We start from the raw sequence: 26886 nt of genomic DNA on the forward strand, positions 1-26886 counted from the left end.
CGTTCGAATGCCGTCAACTCGCGACGACGTTGCATTTTACCAGCGCACTCACACAGCCACTTCCAGCACTATCACACAACTGAGACCGTCGCTGAGGCTACCAGGTGGCGTTGGGCACACGTGCTGTCCATCCACAAATCAGAGCCCTGCTATCCCATGAGTTTTGCTCATTCAGTGTATATATATATATATATATATATATATATATATATATATATATATATATATATATATATATATATATCACTATTCTTGAAACTCGTGCACTTTATAATTAGTGTTGAGGCTAAAATTTCCTTTCGGTGCACAACCTGTCAATTTTACTTGTCCAATCAATCAATCAATATATATATATTACTGGTTTGCTCTTTGGGAATCAATGTTAGAAGCGGACTGAACTCATCCAATCAGGATCAAACTTGGCATGATAGTAGAAGAATAAAATATGTCAGTTTAACGTCCCACGATTATGTTCTACAAGCTAAGGGAGACGGATGATTAAAGCAAATAAATGGTGATGGAATAATTCGTGGAATGAGAAAGTGGGAGGAAACAGGAATACCCCGAGAAAACCCACGTATACGATGTTGTCCACCACAAACCTACTTTCCCGGGAATCAAACCAGGGACCCGACATACACCACAAGTAAGCACTTTTCCACTGAGCCATCATGTCCCGTAGCATGATAGCAAAGTTTAACCTGCTATACAAGTATGTAAAATATTATGCTATGCAGGCTTTCGGTTCTCGAGTCATGGGCTATCAAATGTGGGATGTACTCTCAGTGGAATTTTCCCAGAACAATTTGAATGAAGATTTACTTCGAAAAATCAATGAAGATTGCTCTTTTTTTAATTTTTTTTTAACACTTGAGAATCATAAAGTTAGAACATCAAAACAAATTTGAGGGGGGGGGGGAAGCAATAAAATAAGACGATTAAGACTCCGTTCTGGACATGAGGTCGTCCCAAATTATAAGACTAGGCTGTATCCTCCGATATGACCGTCATATTGTTCGCAGCCATTACAAACAGAAGCGAGTAATTTCTTATATAAATCTGACAATGTTGATACTCACCAACTTTGTCTTTAGACTACCAAAGGTATCAGAGTTTTACAAATTAATTAACACGTTTAGAAAAAATGTTCCATAACTCACTTCCCTATTTATAAATATTTCAGAAAAATAGGAAATTGGAGATGCTGGGTATCGATCCCAGTACCTCTCGCATGCTAAGCGAGCGCTCTACCATCTGAGCTACATCCCCACATGAACATGTTGTATCATATCCATTTACATATAGAAGAGACAATATGTTAAACAAGTTGATCAGAAAGAACCACACCCTTCTGCTCTCAGGTGAAATTTGTTCTACTTAATTGACGTGAAACAAATCAGTACGTAACACCTTTCGTAAATCCATACATTCTTCGCTCCGCAACGTTCTCAGCGCCAAGTATTATCTTTTTAAAAAATTCCGAGACAAGTTTGGGAAGACATCGGCCATATTGATTTATATTTTCATGTCATTTGTCAACAGTGAGGTTAACATAGGACGTGAATGATAGTTTTAAAAGTGGGATCTGAATCAATGTTGTGTGTGTGATGTTATCCGACCGACAATCAACACGAAATCTCTTACACCAAACGTACGTGCACTAGTAGTGATGCCAACCCATGGGAAATATCCCATATTGTGGGAATTTTACGATTATTTCTCGATAAAAGACAAAGGGAATTTTTGTAAACATTGGATAAATTTGTAGAATTTTTCATATATCTATGTGCGGGAGGCGTTGAAATTAATGCTTACTGCAATGATGGATCTAGCCTGGGGCCAAGGAGCCTAGGTCTTCAGTGTATATATATATATATATATATATATATATATATATATATATATATATATATTTCAAAGTTTATAGTAGACTCATGATATACCTATCGTAGTTGGACTCAATGGATCATAGGTTGGACTCAATGGGGTTGTGATCATATCGTGGGATTCAGTGCCTTGTGGTGACGACACGTCTCCATGAACTAAAATGGCGGATATAACATATATTTAACGCTCCGGCGCCCACAATGGATATAAAGCTAAACTTCTACTCGCCCCACCAGTAGGTATAACTGGAGACAGGTCTTAGTCTATCACAGTAATGGACTATCCTACTTTAGCAATATATCGTCTACATAAGTTTAATTATTTTAAATACAGTTGGACATCGATAACTCGAATTCCTTGAAAACTAGAATTTTTCCTCACTTCATTGAACTCTTCATAACATTTAATGTTTAAATAACTCCTGCAAGTCGAATGTTTAAAAATTACAACAACGATAAGTCGAATTTTAAGGGTTTCATAATCATATTTAAAAACCTCGGAAACTCGAACATTCGTATCTCCAAACCTCTACAAGTCGAAGTTTTCTTCTATAAGTCTAAGTTTTCTTTATGTGACCTCGATAACGAGAAGCTATAGTTCTATGCTTTTACGTAATTCTCCTGAAATGGTTGCTAATCTGTACTATAATTGTGTTTTACTCATATCCGGACATGGAATCCCCCTCCAAAACAATACATGTACTGTATTTTATTTTTACTAGTGATTTTTTTTTAAATAAGGAACTTTTAAAACTTCGAGTTCTAGAGGTTAAACAAATAAAACTTCGAGTTACGGAGGTAGGTTATATAGTACCTTTTAATGAGTAACGTGGAACCTCAGTATCTCGAATTTTTGTTGTGGCCACCTTGATTACTCGAAAAACTCGATAACTCGAATTTTTATTTATTTCCTTCAGTTTCGAGTTATCGAGGTCGCACTGTATTATCAATTACAAACATTATATCATGATTGTAATGTACGCTTTATTATCAATAATTGTGTTTCAATTCCAATTAAGTTTTCAAGAACTGATTACACTAATAGATCATCGTTTTAAATTAAGAATTGTTAGAAAGTGATTTTGATGAATGGCAGAAATGACTGGCTTGTTAGAAGGTTTTCTGCCTGTTTCGTATAGTACTTTAAGCTACGAAATTATCCCACACGTGGGCAGTCGGCCATGTTTGACGAAACAGGAATTCCTGTTTCGCATATTCTTGTTTGGCCAAAAAACTAGCTAAAAGGAAATTTACGTACAGAAAGGAATATTTCCAATCTAAGCCTTCGTTTTTTTATGGTTAATTTGTGCAATGTTGGCAGTTTTTTATGGAATACCGTGTGTACCGTCGTCGAGCGTTAGGGTCTATACTCTACTTACATGTATACTTATACGTACAGAATATTCTTTTCATTTGTAAAGAACTTCTAAATTAAGTGTACTAATTCGTGATTCTCACGTCTTATTAAGTTTCAAACAGAAGCATACAATTGAAGTTTTGTTTGTTTTTCATTTCCTTACTTCCTCATCCTCAAGGAATTTCTGTAATTGCAGATTTTATTTATTTATTTATTTATTTATTTATTCATAGAGATGTATGGGCATTACCGGCATCTTCAATTTTAAACTAGTTACGTATAAGGGATGACGCTTGCAGGGCTTGGTTCTTTAGTGCGGCTGAATACCGTGTGCGTGTGTTTTCTCGGGGCTCTTCTGTTTTCTTCACTCCATCATTCCATTCATTTCTCTCATCACCTTCTCCTTTAGCTTAGCCGATATAACCGTGGGAAGTAAAATGTAAAGATTTCATTTCAGTGCGGTTGCTTCTAGATGGGGTTTCTTCTCTCAGTTAGCTCCTTGTGTAAGTCTTCTCCCGTGGTCTCGGCATTGCTTGGTTTCAACAACATTAATTGTTAGGTGGACCTAAAAAGATTTTGAATTTCAGTCTTTGTGGATAGTACTAATTTGTGAGATGGGCCTAAAAAGGGCCAAATGCTCTAATATATGTTTGTTGCTTCATTACACTATCCCAAAAGTACTGAATTCTTGTGCCATCAACTATAAGCAAACTCTGTATACAAGCTAAGTGTATAAAACATTACCGTGATTTAAAAAGGGGGCCAGACTTCAGAGAAGCAATGTTTATTTCTCTAGAAAGCAGTGTTGTAAATCTTGGTTAATTTTTCTCTCTCTTTTTGGTAACGCAAATTTACTTTTTGTTGTTGTTGTTGTTTTAAATATAACAAGAATGAACAAAAGTATCTCATAAGATTAATCTGTGGAATGTTGTTCCAATAAACAGAAAAACTCCCCGACGCGAATCTTCTAGCTGAAGTCTAGAGCTCTATTGCTTCCTTCTATTCTGCGTAAACATCTCCTCTTGAAGTTGTCCTGCCGTCAGTCAATCAAAAGATCAGATTTCAAAAGTCGATTTGATTTGCTTAAGTAATTAAAAGTTTATCTGAAGTCACTAACCTACATACATGGTGTAAACGAAAAAGTGGTTAAATATTTAGGTGTTTCACTATTAGGTAAAGATGGCATTAGCCAATCACAGACAACGAAAAAGCATCTCTCTTTTCCCATTGGTTCGATCAAGTTACCCTGTCTGAAAAAAAAAATATTTTCTCAAAATATTTAGTTTCACATACTTGAACTTGATTATTAAGGTAATTTTATAACCTTCAATTACAAATACATGTTTCAATGTGTTACTGACGAAGAAAGAAAAAAAATATTACATTTCAGCTCTAAGTAACCATTGGCAAATACGTATTTATCGGAAAACCGTTAAGGAAACAAATTCATATAAAAGAAAATAAAGATATAAATATTTTTAGAAGCTTCTTTTAAATATTGTAGAGAGGGATTCGACCAATCAGAGGTAAGTATTTGTTTACATTTTCCAGTTTTGACCAATCACAAACAAGCATTTGTTTACATCTCTCAGGTGTGTCTACCATATATCCTAGTAACTGCACTTTTACTTTTCTGTAAATGATCTGTATATTTGAGTTTACATCTTAGTTACTGTTCTTAGGTGCTGGGAGAAAGATTTGTTATATATTTTTATTCTATTAAATTGTTATTAAAAACAAGTTTAAGTTAAAATTATCAATAATAATTATATTTTTTTCTGGATACATCACTAGGATTAGTATTATGCACTGGAAAAAGTATCAGTTTCATTCTCCTATGATTAATTTTGTGTCGTTGAGCAAAACCAGTTCTTTTAGAGGAAAAACCACAATAACATTATTCTTTCAGGGAAAGTCCACGAATTTCACGTTCGGGCAATCGCCACTTTGGAGAATAACCACTGAACCTCTATTTTATTTTTCGTATCTTTGTTTGGAAATATGATTTTTTATTAAAGTTTTAAACTTGATTTATTTGGCAATAACTTCTATTTACATAAAGGCTACCTAGGTAGTGTGGTCCTAGGTGTAAAACATTCTTTGATTTTTGTTTAGACGCCAGAGTCAACGGTCTTATGACGTATTCTTATACTTGGAGTTTGATTTTGTTTAATAACTTAAATATCACAAGTTAAATATAATAAGCTGATAATCAATATACCTACATATCTCTATATATTCTAGAATATATAAAGGTAACCAAGAAAGTTCTGTCGCTTTTCACCCACCACTTTCGAACATCGATATGTCACCTAAGATGTACCTGGATGATCAAAAATAGTCCCCATCAGCATCGACAACTTTCTGCCAACTTTCTGGAAGGCCATAGATTCTATCCCGGCAGAATTTGGCCGTGGGCCTTGAAGCGAAGAAGGTATCAAGTGTAGTTTGCACCTATACTAGGTATTTGAACAAGTGTCCTCTAAGGTGATTGTCCAAGGAATAGAACAGGTGATAATTGGACGATGCAATGTCCGAGAAGAATGGTGGATGAAATAGTGTTTCCCATCCAAGGTGTAGAATGATGTCCCGGGTCATCCTAACCACGTGGGGCTTACCATTGTCCTGTAACGGAGGAGGCCCCCTTTGCGATTCAGAAGTGCTGGCTGGCTCCAGAGTTTGGAGTTTTCCTTGAATACGGCTCAACTGCTGACTGTACACAGTTGCATTGATGCTCTGACAAGCTGGTAGCAGTTCTTGGTGCACGATTCTGAGAGAAGTCCACCAAACACACCGGAAGACCTTCTTCTAGTCCAGTGCTGGTTTCAGCTATTTTGGAACCGGTTCATTGGATACTAACCAATGATGACGGCGCAGTGGAGCTTCGTACAGGACCCACTTCTCATCACATGTCAACAGCCTGTCCAGAAATAGGTGCTTCCTCAGACAAGACAGTAAAGAAACACAGGTTCTGCTAGTGTTACCTTCTGGCTCAGAGTCAAATCATGTGGGACTCATCGACCCAATTTGTAGTGCTTCTCAAGTTAATGGAGGTGCTGCCGAATTGTTTCTCCACCCACACTGAATTGTAGTATCAGTTCCTCACATGTCTGTCCACTGTTCGCCTCAATTGCTACCCGAAGATCTTCATTTTGTACATGTGTTGGTCTTTTGGCGCGTGGTGCGATTTCGAGTGTTTCGTCACCGTCCTTAAACTTGTTAAATCCTTGTTGCAGCGTCTGTGTAGTCACAACACCCTCACCAAAGGCCTGGTATATTTTCTGCCCCGCTGCAGCGGCGTTTGATTCCAGTTTGATCTAGTACAGCATACACGCCCTTAAGACGCTCTATGGAAGTCCCATGTTCATTCTGTCCTTACGCAAGCTCACTGTGTAACTGAACTGCCACAACCAGGTAGTATGTTGGATATACCCACACCAACAACTGATCTTCGCCTTATCTCCATTCGCATTCAACTCACGATGTGAGGGTCAATGTAACACAGACCTCCACAAAAAACGACAGAACTTTCTTGGTTACCTTTATAATTTTATGAACTACAATAACGTGTTTTATGTTGAACAACTTGAATTCAGTTTATTAAACTTAAAAGCAATTAAGTATTCGAAAGTTATGCAATCAAATACGAAACGATGTATCGTCATTTCGTTCCCGGAATCCCTCACCGCTGGTTTAGTTGCTAGTATGCATGCCTTTTGGAGCCTGCTATCCTAGGTTCGATTTTTGCTGGGAGAACGTAGAAATTTGAAAGTATTAAGGTAGTTCGACTTCCACTTTACACTATAGGTTCATGTCTCATACAGCCTTAGTGCTGGAGAGGGATGCTAAACTCCAGTCCAAGCAACCAAGCATTATCAGAAGGTCAGAAGTTGTAAAAAAAAAATCTAACATGAAATCCGGTTTATTATGTTTCAAACAAGGATGTTATAAAATAGAGGATCTACCTATACAACAAAATCGTGAAGCCATACGGTACGTCACAGTTTCCCCACCCCCACTCTGCCCGCTCCTTCAAATAAGGTAGCAATGTTTGGCACCAATATTCATGGTGGAAACGAGAGTAGTCAATCAGACGTGCAGATGCTCGATTATTTTTTGGCTTCATTGAGTTAATAGGATGAAGATACATATGGGAATATGGGCAGATCCTTTATTTTATAACATCCTTTGTTTACAATAATATTTCTTCATTTTTATTCATTTAATTTCCACGCACAGCCACAGATGTTATTTTACAGTAGAATAAAAGAATAATGAGAAAGAAAGTGGACGATTGGAAATTTTGTACTAAAAAATTGGGTAATTCTTTACTTTGGGGAAGGCAGTGACATCCTGTCAGTAAATAGTGTTGCCGAGGGAGCGTCAGCGAGTGCAGGCGGGTTAGAGCCCAGCAGGGCACATTTGTTTTCTGTCTTTCCTTCTTGGGAACTGCACCTGTAACTGTGGGAACCGGTTCAGATGATTTGGTTATTTTGTCACTGTCTTGCCTAAATTAAGACTTGCCAAAAATTGTTCTGCCACTGCTCTTACTTTGGCTTGATTAGACTTCAACTTTAAATTCTGAAAATAGTCTGGGGGCGCCACCACATTGATATAAACGTGGACAAATTCGAATCTGACTATATATCTATTATAAGTCAGATAAGTGTAGAGATAATAGTAGCAAGAACATCTTGATTACGGTCACATCGCACGGGACACTAAACACTGTGACTTATCAATTTCTGTGGAAGCTCTAATATTGACTGAATACACTATTAATTTACAGAAATAAAATAAAAATATTCCATTATTATTATTCTGTTTTGTGCCTAAATATAGTTACAAGAATTAAATCAAATAGAAACATATTTATAGAATTATTTTCCAAATCGTCCAAATTTTGTGTGACATACGGTATATCGAAAGCTTACTGTAATTATTATTAAAATAACAAATTCAGGAACTTGATTTCCTTAACAATGTGCTCTAAGTATGAATGTTTTAATTACATAAAATGCTAAGCAGTACAACGAATTTTCTATATGCATTCAGCTGGTTAATAACATTATACAGATTGCTAACGATCTTCTATTATGAATAAAACAGCATATCGATTAGGTACTGTACCTAACAATTTATCATTATTATTATTCCTTAAATTCCCACAAGGTTCAAATTCATTTCATATAAATAATTACTTCATTAAATTAACATTTCATTATAAAGCGTACATAACCTTTGTCATTCAACTTCATAATATTCACATTCATTAAGAGCCTGCCTTACTAAAAATAATACGAAATTTACCATTTTCTTTTGCTTGATAATTCATCAGTGAAAGGAGATAATGAAATGCAAGTTACCACAATCATAGATAATGCTATTCTACAACAGAAAATATGTACCTGAAGGATGTTCAGTGTTGCCATCCATAGAAATTACAGTGTTGCCAGAAAAACAATTTCCCTAAAATCTAAGTTAAGACAGCGAGTAGAGGAATGAACTCAACTGCATTTGATTACGTATCATGTTGTTTTGGTTTCTTGTGAACTACTTTTTAATTAACATTATTATTTAGTTTTAATAACTGTATGTTAAAACTATTTTGTCTATTACAAACTAAATACAACTATTATTTGAAAAGTAATTCACAGGAAACCAAAACAATATGATACGTAGCCAAATGCAGTTGAGTTTGTTCCTCTACTCGCTGCCTTAACTTAGATTTTAGGGAAATTGTTTTTTTCTGGCAACACTGTAATTTCTATGGATAGCAACACTGAACATCCTTCAGGTACATATTTTCTGTTGTAGAATAGCATTATCTACGATTGTGGTAACTTGCATTTCATTATCTCCTTTCACTGGTGAATAAATAAGAAAATGGTAAATTTCGTATTATTTTTAGTAAGGCAGGCTCTTAAGCATAACCTTGTATTATCTGTCAGGAAAGTAAATGTACACCTGTTTTTCGAGTCTGGCATTCCTGCTCTCCATCCGTGGAGAGTATCAGAATTAAATTAATCAAATGTTTACTGAGGGGCAAAAAGAAAAGTTTAATCTGAATAAGACATTGCAGAGGGACACAAGCTGTGAATATGAATAGTGCATAGTTAAAATAAATAACGACACCGAAAGAGAAAGCCACAAATAGCTGTTAAATTTAGAAAAAAGAGTAAAAATTGTTGAAGTGGGAACATAAAACACAAACAAAACAAATACGCCGAAAACTAAATATTCACCATGCCATGATCTTGCTGTAGTGGTTAAGGTGCTGGCTTACAAATGCAAAGGTCGCCAGTTCGAATCTTCGGTAAGGACATTCTTAAAATTTTTTTGTTTATAATACATGCAGCTCATGAGAGATGGTAAAAGAGGTCGTATTTAGTCTTTCGTAGCAATTATTATTGGTAAGGTTTAGTACTGATAATACTTTTTGCCTTTGCGTATTGCTTTTATTCTTTTCTTCATTTCAAAAGAGAAAAATATCCGAACAAATGCCACCAAAATTCCTCATATTTTGAATGCAAACGCCATTTGCAATTAGTAAAGAATAAAAATTGAACGTTCCGATGTAGCTGCAAAAAGTAAAAAGAAAAACATGGAAGTAGACCATACTCATGGTTATTAAAAATACAATTTCTACATGCCTTACACCTCCCAACCACGTTTCTACGTTAGCAAGTAAGAGGTTTGTGTTTAGGTTAGACTGGTCAATACGTTTTGCAAAGGGGCCCGGTTTAGCTCTGACGCACCACAGGTGCGAGAAGGGAGCAAAACACTTTTTCTCTCTCCCTCTGTGTGTCTGTTTATCTATCTATCTGTATATATATAACGCTATTTGTGAATGCCATAACCACCCTAATTTTCAGCGGATTGAGATGAAACTTGGCACAAACATTAATTATTGAAATATCTTCAGTTCGTTAACCAGAATAATCAGACGAAAGTGTTCAAAACGGTGGCCCTTTAAACTCTTAAAAACTTGGCCAAATTTCGCCCATAAATGGGTATTCAGAAAGTTTGAATAACTTTTCCTCTTTTACTAAAATATTTGTGTGCAGAGACTTATTGAAATATTGGACCCGATTAATCGCATAAAGAATGTTCACGCCCTTTTCGCTACGGTCAGGCTTTTTTTTTTTTTTTTTTTTTGCAGGAGGGGGTTATTTTCGTATCGGAACAAGATGATTGCTGGTGATGATATGAAATTACACATTGAAAGTGAAGTAACTTGTGAAACGTGTTATTTGAAAGAATAATATAATAAATGTGCTTTCCTCTAACACAGAGAACTGTAAATCATGTAATTCGAGTTCGGGAACCTGAATGGCGAGGAGTGTTATTTGATTAGCTTTTTAGTAACACATTGCATTGCAAATAAAGGTAGGCAACATTAGTGGTAAGTAAAACAACAATAATAATAATAATAATAATAATAATAATAATAATAATAATAATAATAATAATAATAATAAAAATAAAAATAATAGGTGTTGTTTGTGGCAAGGCAATATCTTCCTCAATTCTTCTTCAAACGTAATAATTGTAACGCCATATCTCCCTTACAAACAAAATATTAGCAATTTATATCGAGAGAACGGGAAACTGCTGAGCGATGGGAGCAACGTTGGACAGTATGCACTCATAGTACTCAGAAAAATAAGCGATTTCAATGAAAAATGAACGAAGAGTCATTGCCGTGGGTAGTCATGGAGCCAAGCAGAGCCCTCTTTAGGCAAAATGTCGATAACTTATATCGAGAGAACAGGAGGTGATAGTGAGATGGGACCAATGTTGGACACCGTGGACCCATAAGGCGCATCGAAAAAATTAGGGTGGGGCGGGCACCAGCCAGCCTTACTTATTTCCACATAATAATATAAAATTATATTGTCGAAATACACACACGAGTTAGCTAGTAATATTTCATATTATTATTATTATCGACAGCGTTTTTTCATTACGTGTGCATGTTTGACATGAAGCCAAAGATTAGATCCATCATTCGTAGAAATAATAAGAATAGCCAGTTACTTTAATTGTGAACGACGGCGAAAAATACGAAGAGTGTGACAACCTTAGCGAAAAGAAACAATACTTTCTCTCAATTGGATAATATAATCAAGCCGAGATAGATTCGAACTCGCATGGACGGCGCGAACAGCCAGTTCATTGTCCACTTTTTTTTTTTTAACTGACTCACCGAACGTGTTTCAGTAACTTACTTATTGCTAATTTTACTTGCTTCACTCGTTTGACTTGCTTTTTCTAATAACTTATAACGACAGGGATACGAACACAGAAACATCGAGGACAGTTAAAAATCATAGATGCTCTCCCGCCGGGAATCGAACCCGGGACCCCATACACCAAAGGCGCACGTGCTAGCCACTAGACCAGCGGGCAGGGCAGTGCTCACTCTCTGTGTCGTTAGGGATTACGACCACTGTATTGCAAGCTATCACTTCTGTGGTTGTATACTATGATCACATGTTTCTTCTTTGCTGGAAGAGTTAAACCTACATTCTATGTAATACATGAGGTATTTAGACCTACATCATCTTCATATAATGTAATAAAAGTGTCATGCTGGGAATAAGAAAAAGAACATTCCTTGGACAAAACGGAAACTATTGGCAACAGAAATATTTATCTACGAGGCATGCGCAGTAGTATATTTCAGAATAGTTACTGTTTAGTTCAGTAAACGAAGAAAGGGGTATAAAAAAGCAAATATGTCGAGTCAACGAGATCGACCAGAGTTGACAGAGGCGAAAGCAGATGTAGTAATACAACAACTTCGTTAAATTGATAATTGGTTCTTTATTCTGTAGTAGATCGTATCACAACTTTACGGGAGAGCAGAGAGAGATTTACTAACGCTGTCATATAGTAAGCTTTAGTAACACGATCATACAGACACAAATGGATATAACTGTGAGTACTACAACTTGGATTTAACGAAAGCCGTTTAGATATTCAGTGATTTGGATGGTTGTATAAGACACAAAAAGTTAAGACACGATAGAATTCTTCATACCTCAGTTTCCAGTAACTAGATACATGCAATTTCAGGATAGATACTGAAACTGCTGTCGGATTTTAATACATGACTTATTGCAGGATACAAAATGCTTTGCATTACTTGTTTGTTTGTAGACAGCTACTAGCTTAGTGTTCTGAAAAGTTGTGTATAAACTAGGGATAGTCAACTCCGGAATTATTACTTTTCGGACTCCCGAAAGTAAAATCGAACAAATTCCGGAATTCGGAAAAATCCGGAATTTAGAAATTTCTGATTTCTTTATCATTCCGGAATTCGGAACAATCCGATTTTTTCGAAATCCGGAGTTTTTCTCAATTCCGGAATTTTCTAAATTCCGGATTCTTTCCGAGTTCCGAAATTATTCTGAATTCCGGAGTTTAACTGAATTTCATAATTTTCCGAAATCCGGAAAGTGAAAGTTCCGCTTCCGAAAAATGAATTTATTTTGGTTAGTATGAATCGTGGCGGAAGTAAGTCTTTGACCAGGTAATGGCGACTTCTTTGAAAGAAATGGGGTGTATGAGATTTCAATCTGTCATATTTGTAGTTTCGTGTGGAGAAAAAACAAACTTGTGAACCAGCGGTTTAAGAACAACTCAAGTTATTAATGTAAACTTTTCCGACTTCATAAAGGAAATACGAAAGTCATTTTGAATCGAAGAAATATAACATACAAGTTTGCAAGCGGAGACAAAGAAACCTTACGTAACCAGACTAAAAACGAATCTTTTACCGCATAGCAATCGCGGTTGAGTGGTCAAGGTGCTTGTGCGAATGCACATTATAATGTCCTTTTTTTTTATTTATTTATTTTTTATTTTTTTTATTTATTTTTTTTTTACTTGAGGATTTTTGATGGCGATTGATCACCGATAACATATGTTTTATTATATTCAGATATTTGAATACTCGGATGTTTCAATATTTGAACTATCAAATCTTCAGGAATAATAATAATAATAATAATAATAATAATAATAATAATAATAATAATAATAATAATAATAATAATAATAATAATAATAATAATAACAATAATAATAAACTAATAATAATTATTATTATCTCGTAGAAGATTAAAAGCTAGGAGCTAATTATCGCTCAGGTCATACCATTACAAGCAGAAGCGTGACATTTGGAAAGAATATTTCGGTTTGGTTTAATGTTGCTCACAAGAAGGGGACTTTCTCATCTCGTTTCTAAAACAAATAGAATAACATGAGAATTAACATTTTACATTCGAGACGGGTCAAGGCTAACTCAAAATTTTCGTCTCTCTTTAGAGATGAGAATCGAGACGAGACGAAAAGTATCGTAAACATTTCCCTTCTTGTCTCGATTCTCGAAATAGTGTATATCCATTCTTTAAGTAACAATTGGTCTGTAGACTGAATCTCATAGGCTATTTCGTTACATTATATTTCAGAGCTCATTGAATTATGCTCTGTGTAGGTATTTTGTAGCAAAGCTTTTATATTTACCTCTGCATATCCTAAAAATTAGTTTATTATATGCCTTACTGTTGCGTGATATTCAGTTATATTTATTATAGTTATTTTCCTTAAAACATACAGTAGAATACTTTCTACATTAAACTTCAATGAAACGTTGTAGTTTAAAATGTTGGTAGTTGCAGAGGTGTGTCTTGAAGCAGTAGCGTAGCCAGGATGTGTGTTTGGGGGGGGGGCAAGTGCTGTTATAGGCACATATAGAAAAATTACAAAAAAATATATAAACATAAAAATATATAAAAAATTACAAACATCAAAGTACCAAAGTACATTATCGGACCTCTTTGGGGGGGGGGCCCTCCGGTCCCCCCTTCCCTACGCCACTGTCTTGAAGATACGGAACCCTTTCCCCGAAATCTCTACTTTTAAGTAAGTTTTGCCAAATTTCAACGGCAAGTTTAAAACTTTTATTATTATTATTATTATTATTATTATTATTATTATTATTATTATTATTATTATTATTATTATTATTATTATTATTATTATTATTATTATTATTATTATATCAAAACCGTGAATAATCTTTAAAAGATATACGGTTTGTATCTGAATAGTAAAAGCTAATTGACTGTCGATCTCGGTCGTCGAGAAGTCTTCAGGAGGGAAGAACATCGGTCACGTTCTGGGTTTGAGTTCCGAAGGGGCAAGTTTTCGGGCTCGAGCCAAAAATTGTTAAAAGTTATAGGCTTCAGCCAAACATGTTCAAAACAGCTGGGACCGGGTTTAGGCTTCTCAACGGCTCGAGCGGCTCGGCTTACAGCTCATTCACTATCGAACCGAACCAAGAAGTGAGCCGAGCCAACAGCTCACTCAACCGAGCCGATTTGAGCCATCGGCTTAGTTGAGCTGAATCGAAACGTGCCGATGGACTAATTTTAACTTAGCTGGCTTGAACCGGTTCACATGAGTCGAGTAGGGACCCATCCCAACCGAGAAAGCTCGAGCCATCGGCTCAATTGAGCTGAGTCGATGGCTCGTTCCAACTGAGCCGACTCGGGTCATCGGCTCATCCCAACCGAGCCAACTCGAGCTGTTCGCTCAGTTGATACGAGCAGAGCCGGTTGATATAGCTACCCGAGTTGGTCTTCTGCTTGGGCTCAAAAATTCGACAGTGCAGGTCTGAGCCTTGATTTTAAGAACAACAGTATATACTTATATTGGTGATTACGACATTTGAGGCTGTCTCGTAATAATAAAAAAGCCCTTGTCTTTTCGTTATCTAGACGAGACGAGATACACAAAAATTGCCCCACGAGATGCACTAAAATTACGAGACGAGACGCACCCCTGTCGTGAGCAGCACTAAAAAGTATTCCACATTAGTGCTTACATTTCTCATGGCTTTCGCTTTCCAGTCTAATCAGGCCATTATTTAAAAAAAGAGTTAAAACGAGCTGAACGAGCGAGCGAGCCATTATCAAACTCGACTCAACTCGAAACTCGCCCTGGAAAACAGCTTGACCTTGATCGCTACGCGGTAAACGATTCGTCTTTAGTCTGGTTACGTTAGGTTTCTTTGTCTCCGCTTGCAAACTTGTATGTTATATTTTTTCGATTCAAAATGTCTTGTCACAAGTTTGTTTTTTCTCCACACGAAACTACAAATATGACAGATTGAAATCTCATACTCTCTATTTCTTTCAAAGGAGTCGCCATTACCTGGTCAAAGACTTATTTCCACCACGATTCATATTAACCAAAATAAATTCATTTTTTGGAAGCGGAACTTTCACTTTCCGGATTTCGGAAAATTAGGGATTTCAGTTAAACTCCATAATTCAGAAGAATTCCGGAACTCGGGAAGAATCCGGAATTTAGAAAATTCCGGAATTGAGAAAAACTCCGGATTTCGAAAAATCCGGATTGTTCCGAATTCCGGAATGTAAACGAAATCAGAAATTTCTAAACTCCGGATTTTTCCGAATTCCGGAATTATTTCAAAATCGGAATTTTCCGAATTCCAGAATTTGTCCGGTTTTACCTTCGGGAGTCCGGAAAGTAATAATTCCGGAGTTGGCTATCCCTAGTTTATACACAACTTTTCAGAACACTAAGCTAGTAGCTGTCTACAAACAAACAAGTAATGCAAAGCATTTTGTATCCTGCAATACGTCATGTATTAAAATCCGACAGCAGTTTCAGTATCTATCCAGAAATTGCATGTATCTAGTTACTGGAAGCTGAGGTATGAAGAATTGTATTGTGTCTTAACTTTTTGTGTCTTATACAACCATCCAAACCACTGAAAATCTAAACGGCTTTCGTTAAATCTAAGTTGCAGTACTCACAGTTACATCCATTTGTGTCTGTATGATCGTGTTACTAAAGCTTACTATATGACAGCGTTAGTAAATCTCTCTCTGCTCTCCCGTAAAGTTGTGATACGATCTACTACAGAATAAAGAACCAATTATCAATTTAACGAAGTTGTTGTATTACTACATCTGCTTTCGCCTCTGTCAACTCTGGTCGATCTCGTTGACTCGACATATTTGCTTTTTTATACCCCTTTCTTCGTTTACTGAACTAAACAGTAACTATTCTGAAATATACTACTGCGCATGCCTCGTAGATAAATATTTCTGTTGCCAATAGTTTCCGTTTTGTCCAAGGAATGTTCTTTTTCTTATTCCCAGCATGACACTTTTATTACATTATATGAAGATGATGTAGGTCTAAATACCTCATGTATTACATAGAATGTAGGTTTAACTCTTCCAGCAAAGAAGAAACATGTGATCATAGTATACAATCCACAGAAGTGATAGCTTGCAATACAGTGGTCGTAATCCCTAACGACACAGAAAGTGAGCAGTGCCCTGCCCGCTGGTCTAGTGGCTAGCACGTGCGCCTTTGGTGTATGGTGTCCCGGGTTCGATTCCCGGCGGGAGAGCATCTATGATTTTTAACTGTCCTCGATGTTTCTGTGTTCGTGTCCCTGTCGTTATAAGTTATTAGAAAAAGCAAGTTAAACGAGTGAAGCAAAAAAATTAGTAATAAGTAAGTTACTGAAACACGTTCGGTGAGTCAGTTTAAAAAAAAGTGGACAATGAACTGGCTGTTCGCACCGCCCATGCGAGTTCGAATCTATCTCGGCTTGATCTCTTATCCAATTGAGAGAAAGTATTATTTCTTTTCGCTAAGGTCACTTTTCTCGTATTTTTCGCCGTCGTTCACAATTAAAGTAACTGGCTATTCTTATTATTTCTACGAATGATGGATCTTCTCTTTGGCTTCATGTCAAACATGCACACCTAATGAAAAGACGCTCTCGATAATAATAATAATAATAATAATAATAATAATAATAATAATAATAATAATAATATGAAATATTACTAGCTAACTCGTGTGTGTATTTCGACAATATAATTTTATATTATTATGTGGAAATAAGTAAGGCTGGCTGGTGCCCGCCCCACCCTAATTTTTTCGATGCGCCTTATGGGTCCACGGTGTCCAACGTTGGTCCCATCTCACTATCACCCCCTGTTCTCTCGATATAAGTTATCGACATTTTGCCTAAAGAGGGCTCTGCTTGGCTCCATGACTACCCACGGCAATGACTCTTCGTTCATTTTGCATTGAAATCGCTTATTTTTCTGAGTACTATGAGTGCATACTGTCCAACGTTGCTCCCATCGCTCAACAGTTTCCCGTTCTCTCGATATAAATTGCTAATATTTTGTTTGTAAGGGAGATATGGCGTTACAATTATTACGTTTGAAGAAGAATTGAGGAAGATATTTCCTTGCCACAAACAACACCTATTATTATTATTATTATTATTATTATTATTATTATTATTATTATTATTATTATTATTATTATTATTATTATTATTATTGTTGTTGTTGTTTTACTTACCACTAATGTTGCCTACCTTTATTTGCAATGCAATGTGTTACTAAAAAGCTAATCAAATAACACTCCTCGCCATTCAGGTTCCCGAACTCGAATTACATGATTTACAGTTCTCTGTGTTAGAGGAAAGCACATTTATTATATTATTCTTTCAAATAACACGTTTCACAAGTTACTTCACTTTCAATGTGTAATTTCATATCATCACCAGCAATCATCTTGTTCCGATACGAAAATAACCCCCTCCTGCAAAAAAAAAAAAAAAAAAAAAAAGCCTGACCGTAGCGAAAAGGGCGTGAACATTCTTTATGCGATTAATCGGGTTCAATATTTCAATAAGTCTCTGCACACAAATATTTCAGTAAAAGAGGAAAAGTTATTCAAACTTTCTGAATACCCATTTATGGGCGAGATTTGGCGAAGTTTTTTAGAGTTTAAAGGGCCGCCATTTTGAACACTTTCGTCTGATTATTCTGGTTAACGAACTGAAGATATTTCAACAATTAATGTTTGTGCCAAGTTTCATCTCAATCAGCTGAAAATTAGGGTGGTTATGGCATTCACAAATAGCGTTATATATATACAGATAGATAGATAAACAGACACACAGAGGGAGAGAGAAAAAGTGTTTTGCTCCCTTCTCGCACCTGTGGTGCGTCAGAGCTAAAAACCTGGCCCCTTTGCAAAACGTATTGAACAGCCTAACCTAAACACAAACCTCTTACTTGCTAACGTAGAAACGTGGTTGGGAGGTGTAAGGCATGTAGAAATTGTATTTTTAATAACCATGAGTATGGTCTACTTCCATGTTTTTCTTTTTACTTTTTGCAGCTACATCGGAACGTTCAATTTTTATTCTTTACTAATTGCAAACGGCGTTTACATTCAAAATATGAGGATTTTGGTGGCATTTGTTCGGATATTTTTCTCTTTTGAAATGAAGAAAAGAATAAAAGCAATACGCAAAGACAAAAAGTATTATCAGTACTAAACCTTACCAATAATAATTGCTACGAAAGACTAAATACGACCTCTTTTACCATCTCTCATGAGCTGCATGTATTATAAACAAAAAAATTTTTAAGAATGTCCTTACCGAAGATTCGAACTGGCGACCTTTGCATTTGTAAGCCAGCACCTTAACCACTACAGCAAGATCATGGCATGGTGAACATTTAGTTTTCGGCGTATTTGTTGTGTTTGTGTTTTATGTTCCCACTTCAACAATTTTTACTCTTTTTTCTAAGTTTAACAGTTGTTTGTGGCTTTCTCTTTCGGTGTCGTTATTTATTTTAACTATGGACTATTCATATTCACAGCTTGTGTCCCTCTGCAATGTCTTATTCAGATTAAACTATTCTTTTTGCCCCTCAGTAAACATTTGATTGATTTAATTCTCATACTCTCCACGGATGGAGAGCAGGAATGCCAGACTCGAAAAACAGGTGTACATTTACTTTCCTGACAGATAATACATTTCATATTATTATTTTATTATTCAATATTTGAGGTTTGGTATCTTCTTTACGAATATACTATTGAAAGAATAATGATACTGCGAGAATTATGTGATGATATGCTTAGCGGTTACACAAGATAGTCATTGAATAGATGTTGCTACTGCTAAGGTACTGAAGTATAGAATTTTGTTTATATCCAAAATTTAATAGCAGAGGAATTTTGACATTACGTATGAATCAGATTATATATGGATTTTAGGCTATTATTCGGTGGCTGGTGGAGGGCGTGGTGGCTTAGTGGTAGAGCGTTCGGATTCGATCCCAGCCCCCGCCAAGTGAACTTTGTGGTGGACAAACACCGTGCTTGTGGGTTTTCTCGGGGTTTTCCCGTTTCCCCCCACTTTCTTTGTTCCACCATTTCACTCATCTCTCATCATTACCGTCTCCTTTAGTCTAACCGGCATAATCGTGGGACGTAAAACTCAAAGATTTCATTTCATTCTTTGGCTGACAACAGAAAGAAAGGCCTAAGCCACTAGAATGAACTTTCTAGCTTCACGTATTAAATAGTTTCATTCCAACGTTAAAATTCAATCATAATCCGTAAAATAGTTATGTTAACTTAAGTATATCATTTTTTGTACAATATATAAATTAAATACTTTCTTCTTTTTTTAAAAAAAAATCGAATTTGTTCTTCTTCTTCTAATAGCGTAATTACTTTTCTTTTTAAATTGAAAGTTTAAATACTTAATATAATAATCTGGCACAGATCAAGAATACAATAGCCAGTTGAGCTAAGAAATTCTAAGTTTAAAAAATAAAATAAATAGTAATCGTAACGAATCACTAACACATTAACCCGCTAAATATAACAAAAGTATTAACTGAGCAATATTACATTTTACAAATTCGAGAGACACTGTTAGACCCAATGCTGGGGCATAACAATATTTATATTATACTAGGCCTATATATATATATATATATATATATATATATATATATATATATATATATATATATATATATATATATATATATATATATATATATATATATATATATATATATATATATATATATATAAAGTGTACTGTGCTCACCAGGGCTCGAACCTGGGACCTTCCGCGTGTTAGGCGGATGTGATAACCACTACACCATGAGCACTTGGCTTCAGCAACAGTTTCACTTTTTGAGGTATATTTTAATGTGTAAACGCTCTGCTGATCGCTATGGTTTGTAGGTCAGAAAGAAAAAAGAGAGTGAGAGAAGGCTAATGTGATTAAACCTCATGAATCAATGTATGGAATGTATCAAGCACAAAGATAATACACCTTTTGATATGATAATGCACGTAACAAAATTATATTTTCGATCACACACACGCACAGACACTTGAAATTTCACCCCTGCATTGATTATATTCGCGGATGCGTCATTCAAAACTAATATCAAACATCAGTAAGAGAAACGCCTTGTGAATCTTCACATTTTAAATAAATAAATTATGACTATATAGTAAGGCGCGTTTCCAGTTCTAAGTTGGAGCAGTTTTTATTATGAGTAAAACTAAGGTGATGTTTTAAACCAATTATTTGAGTATTTCTTCCCTCTATTATTTGAAAAAACAATAGCCATCTATAAACCATTCGTTATCCCAATAAATATTTGCTAAAGTATTCGTTACTAGCAATTTTGTAATACTAGATTTTTTTGCGTAAGTATAACTATTTTTTCACTATTCCGTATTCCCATCCCTGTATACTATACATTCGTTCTTTCGTAAATTTACGCTAAGCTGTACAAATATTAGGTGGATATACGATCTGGTTACTAGTGTAATTTGCAGGGTTGTTAGTTATGCAAATGAGTAATTGCCCAATTATTCGTCACGTTTTTCAACAATTATTAGTCTTTTTTAAAAATAATTTGAAACTAATTCGTATGTGAATAATTATTCATTGAACTCGTCACTTCAACAATTATTCGTTTTTTGTACGTTTATTCGCTCAATTATTTGTTATGTAACTAACCAAATTAAAAACTTATACTCAAATTAAACCTCAAATAACTATCATAAAACAATATCTTCAACAAAAAACTCAAATATATGCTTAAAAACTCTATCAACTGCCAAAAATATCTCTACACATAAACCAATTCACAAACACCACATAATTAAACTAAAATATTAAAATTAATCACACATTCAAAACATATCTTTTATTCATACCAAAAATTTCCTAATTTAATTAATATTATATAACTCTTCTATCAAAAAAATATAAAAAAATAATTATATTTAAAATACAAAACCTCTCGCAATGTACCCCAATTAAAATAAACCTTAAACATTACCACAGTTATTTGAATGTTTATTCGCTCAATAATTCATATTTGAATGTTCATTCAATCAATTATTCGTTACTTGAAAATTAAAAAAAAAAAAAAAAAGAAAAATGTTCGTTATCCGAATAAGCATTGAAATAAGTATTCATTGTTTGAACAACTTTATTTAAATAATTAAAAAACGTTCGTTATTCGAATAGCATTAAAACAAGTATTCATTATTTGAATAACTTATTTAATTAATTAAAAAATGCTCGTTATCCGAATAAGCATTGAAAAATGTATTCATTATTCGAATAACGTTATTTAAATATTTAAAAAAATGTTCATTATCCGAATCAGCATTGAAACAAATATTCATTATTTGAATAACGTTATTTTAAATAATTAAAAATGTTTATTATCCGAATCAGCATTGAAACAAATATTCATTATTTGAATAACGTTATGTTAAACAATTAAAAATGTTCATTATCCGAATCAGCATTGAAACAAATATTCATTATTTGAATAACGTTATTTTAAATAATTAAAAATGTTCATTATCCGAATCAGCATTGAAACAAATATTCATTATTTGAATAACGTTATGTTAAATAATTAAAAATGTTCATTACCGAATAAGCATTGAAACAAGTATTCTTTTTTTTGAATAATTCATTACACGATTGTTCGTTATTTGAATAAATAGAAGATTCAGGGAATTATTATTTTTTTCTTGAAGAATTATTCATTTGCTCGAAAGTTATTCAAATCACTACTTTATTAAGTCGTTTGAGCAGAGGTTCGATTCTTCGAGTATTCAAATATGATATTAATTCAATTATCAAAATTAGCTAGAACACGTTTCCCATGTTAGAACATGTTTCCCATGAATTTCGTACATTTTGGATGATTCAATCTTATCTGTTGATGATTATGAGTAGTATTTCTGAATTACTTCAAATCTTACTTTTATTGTTCTCAGAAGAAAAAATGTGTGTGTATATTGTAATGTCTTTTGGTAGAGTCAATAACAGCCTTGGATTTAACCGTTCATCTATTGTATTTTATAAACTATCACAAAATTTCTTTGAAAGTACAAAGAGATTATATCAGTGTTTCCTTATCGCAAGTAAAAGGTGAAGGAAGGAAATATTATCCCACGGGAACCTCTAAGCTCAAAGCGGCCTCCAGGGTGTCTATAGCGACTTTGGGATAAGGTACTATTGATAACCTCCTTAACTCATGGCAGCCTCCAAGGATTTTGGCAAGGTAATATTCCTTCGTTCAAGACGACCTCAGGAGCAGGTGTAAGTTATGCGATCAGTGGTTAACTGATAGTTTTGTCCTCTTCTGGCCCTCTTTTATAGGAGATTTCTGGGTGGCTCGTTCTTCCTCGGGTGCCGTCGTGCAGGCTTCGTGTCTTCCTGCTTATTACATGAGTATCGTCTGCTTGTATTGATGGCTACAAACAATAGCAAGTGTTTTATTGAATAACATGTGCTCGCACTGAAAGGTGGGAATGCTTACAATATTATCTTTCTTATCTAATCTGATTCACGATATTGGAAACCAGGACAATAAGCGAAAATCTTGTAGAAAGAAAGACTTTATCTAATCAATCTATTATTAATAAAAATTATTTCTAATATACGCATGTATATTCTTGTTCAAGAAAGTAATAGCTACTCACATCTCTTTTGAAAAATTGTACTCCTAGGCAAAGACAGAAGTAAGCTACGCAAATGTTAATTTTGTTAAGCTGTTTAAGATCTTCATGTTTGAAACCAACGTACTAAATTGTAAAACGTCCTACATTTTTCAGAAAACGTCATTTTAAAGATAGATGGGTACCAGATTTTTAGACAAGATTGTAGATTTTGATGTAATAGGACGCTCACTCGACCTCACACACACATCAATTCGACATTACTTTCACTCAACCTCACGCTCACTTTTTGAGGTAGAGATCGAGTGAAAGCGAGTTCTGAACTCGTTTGCACTGACCTCATGAAATCGGGTATCTTTAACTCTCGATCCATTTTTAACATTGACGCTTGTTGAGGTTGACCTCATTCAGTAGCCTATCTCTTCTTTTTATTTTACTTACCGGGCGGCGGCATTGGAATAGTTTCCATCAAAGTAACGCACTCATTGTATCTGCGTTGGATCCTTTCCATAACAGATGACGACTCCATCTGAGAATCGATGTTTCCCTCTAGTTGCCACGACAAAGAAATGCCCACAGGGTCCTCTGAAACAAAGAAAAAGAGAGGGAAAATTAAAATTTAAGAAAAAAGAATTTTTTTTTTTTTTTTTTAAATATACTTGCTATTTGTGCGCTGGAGTTATGATACGAATATATTTCTAGGAAACAAAATCAAAAAAAGAAAGCCATCCGCTCATGGGTATTATGCTGGATTTAAAAAGAAAACGTGCGATACATTTTAAATCTAAAGTTTTAGTTCTATATGTGCAGCTTTCCTAGTAGCTTTTCCAAACAAACTGAGATCAAAAGGCCAACTAGTAATCTGCCTGCACGTTATTTCCAATTGAAGTTGACAGTATCTGTTAGAAACAGTGCACGTCAAAGGGTTTAGAGCATTACTCTTAATAGTTCTTTCATAAGCTGAACAGCGGTGATATATCTTTGATCCACTGCATGGAGAAACGAAAAATGAGAACTTTATCATACTACAGAAAAATGACAGAATTTATTTAGAAAAACTTCGAATGTGAATAAAGCTAGGTTGCTACGTTGCAAGAATCTTGTAACTGTCATTAAAAAAATCTTGCAAGCCAGGGGCGGACCAGGCCAAATTTTCACAAGGCCAAAGTGATCTTTTGGCGCCCTCCCCCCTAGTACTAGCTTATATTTTACATTTATCATAGTGTTTTTAATATTTTAAACCCATTTTTCAAAGAGACATTCATTACCTAGGAAAACTTCACAAAGAATATGGCCCGCTATAAACAATACCAACTCCGCCCCCCATGCTTGGTCTAGTGGCTAGCTTCTGTGGTCCTGGGTCTAATTCCCGATGGGTTACTGTTGAACGATAAAAATGGTTCGGATTCCACTATAACCAGTATCCACATCTCCTTTGACCATTAAGACGCTAAACTCAAGCAAACAAACAAACAATACTTACTCCCCCTCCACTCTTTATTTTCCATGCCATCTCTCCATTTGTCGATACAGTCCCCTTAGTACTATGAAACTCTCTTCTTCCATGGTGAAATGGAAAAAAGATTATGTAATTGCCGCTACTTTACAAGAATATAAAACAAAAAAGTCAGTAGAAAACACATTATAAAATTTACTTTTTGAGGCTCGTTTTGGTGCCCCTTTGACTCTGGCGCCCCGGGCAGTCGCCTGGGTTGCCCGGCCCTTGGTTCGCCCCTGTTGCAAGCCTATCTTTCTATTTACTACATATTTACACATCACAACTTTCTGAAAGCAAGAAAGATGTCTCCACTCATGCAGCACTTCACTCTAATGGACAAATAGTGAACCTTCTTATTCTTTAGAGCGCTTCCCCTCCCAATCCGTCGGAAGCGATGTCAGTGGGAGAGCGATAGCAAGTAACAAGTAAGACGACTCAGAAAGTTGCACAGGGTTTGACTCCTTGCAAGGTAAAAAAAAAATATTGCATGTCCCTTTCAAGACTATATTTACACGGAGAAATATTGTAGGTTGCAAGATTTTTTAATGACATCTACAAGATTCTTGTAGCATGGCAACCTAGCTTTATACTATTTTTATGGACTAATCTGGACTTTCCGGGATGTTATTTTACGAGAGTCTTGTAGCTGTCATAAAAAAACGTAACTCTACAATATTTCTCCATGTAAATATAGTCTTGAAAGGGACATGCAACTTTTTTTTTTCATCTTGCAAGGAGTCAAACCACGTGCAACTTTCTGGGTCGTCTTGCTTGCTATCTGCTATCGCCCTCCCTCTAGCATAAATATTTTTTTTCGCCGCTTCCGAAACAAAGGATTCTTTTGGACGGGGGGAGGGGAAGCGCGCCAAAATGCACGCTTTTAATGAGGAGGTTCACTATTTGTTCACTAGAGTGCACTGCTGCATGAGTGGAGATATCTTTCTTGCTTTCAGGAAGTTGTAATGTGTAAACAGTAAATAGAAAGATAGTGTTACAAGATTTTTTAATGACAGCAACAAGATTCTTGTAAAGTGACAACCCAGCTTTATGCATGGGCATCTAACGGGTGCTCCAAGAGTTATTATCCACTTCCAAGGTCAAAGTTATATCCAGGGGTAAAGGTTAAGGAAAACGTGGCAGTATCTCGTTCCTCCGAGATCCCTGAAACATTCTTAATCAAATTTGACATGGTAATTCAAGCGCAGCGCTAAGTGTCGTAAGGCAGTAGTTCTCAACCTTTTCTTGATATTCTTATTATAAATAAGAATATATATTATAATAGTGAAAATAGTGAAACCTATTAGTTTTTATAATAACTCTATATAGTACTAAACATTACTGCTACCACTCGATGTGTTGAGTGGTACAGTCTGGGGGTCGCAGTGGCTCAGTGGTAGAGCGTTCGCCTCTGATGCATGGGGTCCCTGGTTCGATCGCATCTCGCGCCTAAATGCACTTTGTCGTGGAGAAACACCGTGTGCATGGATTTCCTCGGGTTCTTCCGTTTCATCCCACTTTCTTCATTCCTTTCTCATCATCACAATCTCTTTTAACTAAGAAGTATAACCATGGAACGTAAAACTGAAAGATTTCATTTCTTTTCAATGATGATATAGTGTGTCTCATTTTAAATATATTATTATTAAATTTTTCATGATTTTTAAATTCCAAAATTTTGCGACATACCTTCGGATACTGCGTGATATACCAATGTGTCGCAACACACCGGTTAAGAACTACTGCCGTAAGGGGTAGCTTGTCTCGATCGGAATACCATTGAGGAATAATAACCGAAAAACGAAATCTCCGAGATGCCTGGACCGTTGATTCGAGAACACACACTGAGTGAGGTAAGAGGTTGTATATCTGGACCGAACATACCATTGAAGCAGTACTGTACTCCTAAAATTTTCAAAGGGTATAGGCTGTTTTGTGATCATCCGTGATTATCGTTGTTCATGAAGGCATTTTAATGAACAATATAAATCGTATGTATTAATTAATTCAATTAAAATATAAAGAATACATTGCTGTTTTATAGTCTAAAAGCATTTCATGCTATTTCCTTGATAACACTCCTTACTTAAATCACACAATTAATAACATAAATGGGTGTAGGCATAGGGAAGGAACCAACTCACTCCGAGAAGGAACAGAAAAAATCAAGCCGGATTCTTTTTCATGACTCATATATTTGAACACCTGTTAAGAATAATTAAAAAAAAGTTATATAGTCACTTTATCATTGGAAT

The 26886-nt window shown here is 35.3% G+C and overlaps 1 protein-coding gene and 2 non-coding genes across 3 annotated transcripts in view; all 3 read right to left on the minus strand.

The window, feature by feature from the left end:
• LOC145668951 (calcitonin gene-related peptide type 1 receptor-like) overlaps positions 1 to 26886 on the minus strand; it is a 201309-nt gene that overhangs the window by 128691 nt on the left and 45732 nt on the right. The window contains exon 2 of the mRNA XM_081737242.1: positions 23578 to 23721. Within this exon, the coding sequence (XP_081593368.1) occupies positions 23578 to 23665 (88 nt within the window). The 5' untranslated portion in view covers positions 23666 to 23721. The remainder of the gene's footprint in view (positions 1 to 23577; positions 23722 to 26886) is intronic.
• On the minus strand, positions 1197 to 1269 carry TRNAA-AGC (transfer RNA alanine (anticodon AGC)). Its single transcript has one exon. It is a non-coding gene; the product is annotated as a tRNA-Ala (tRNA).
• Positions 20231 to 20303, minus strand: TRNAV-AAC (transfer RNA valine (anticodon AAC)). Its single transcript has one exon. It is a non-coding gene; the product is annotated as a tRNA-Val (tRNA).

The sequence above is a fragment of the Thermobia domestica genome, chromosome 13 (genome assembly GCF_964235325.1).
Source record: "Thermobia domestica chromosome 13, izTheDome1.hap1.1, whole genome shotgun sequence".
NCBI classification, from domain to species: Eukaryota; Metazoa; Arthropoda; class Insecta; order Zygentoma; family Lepismatidae; genus Thermobia; species Thermobia domestica.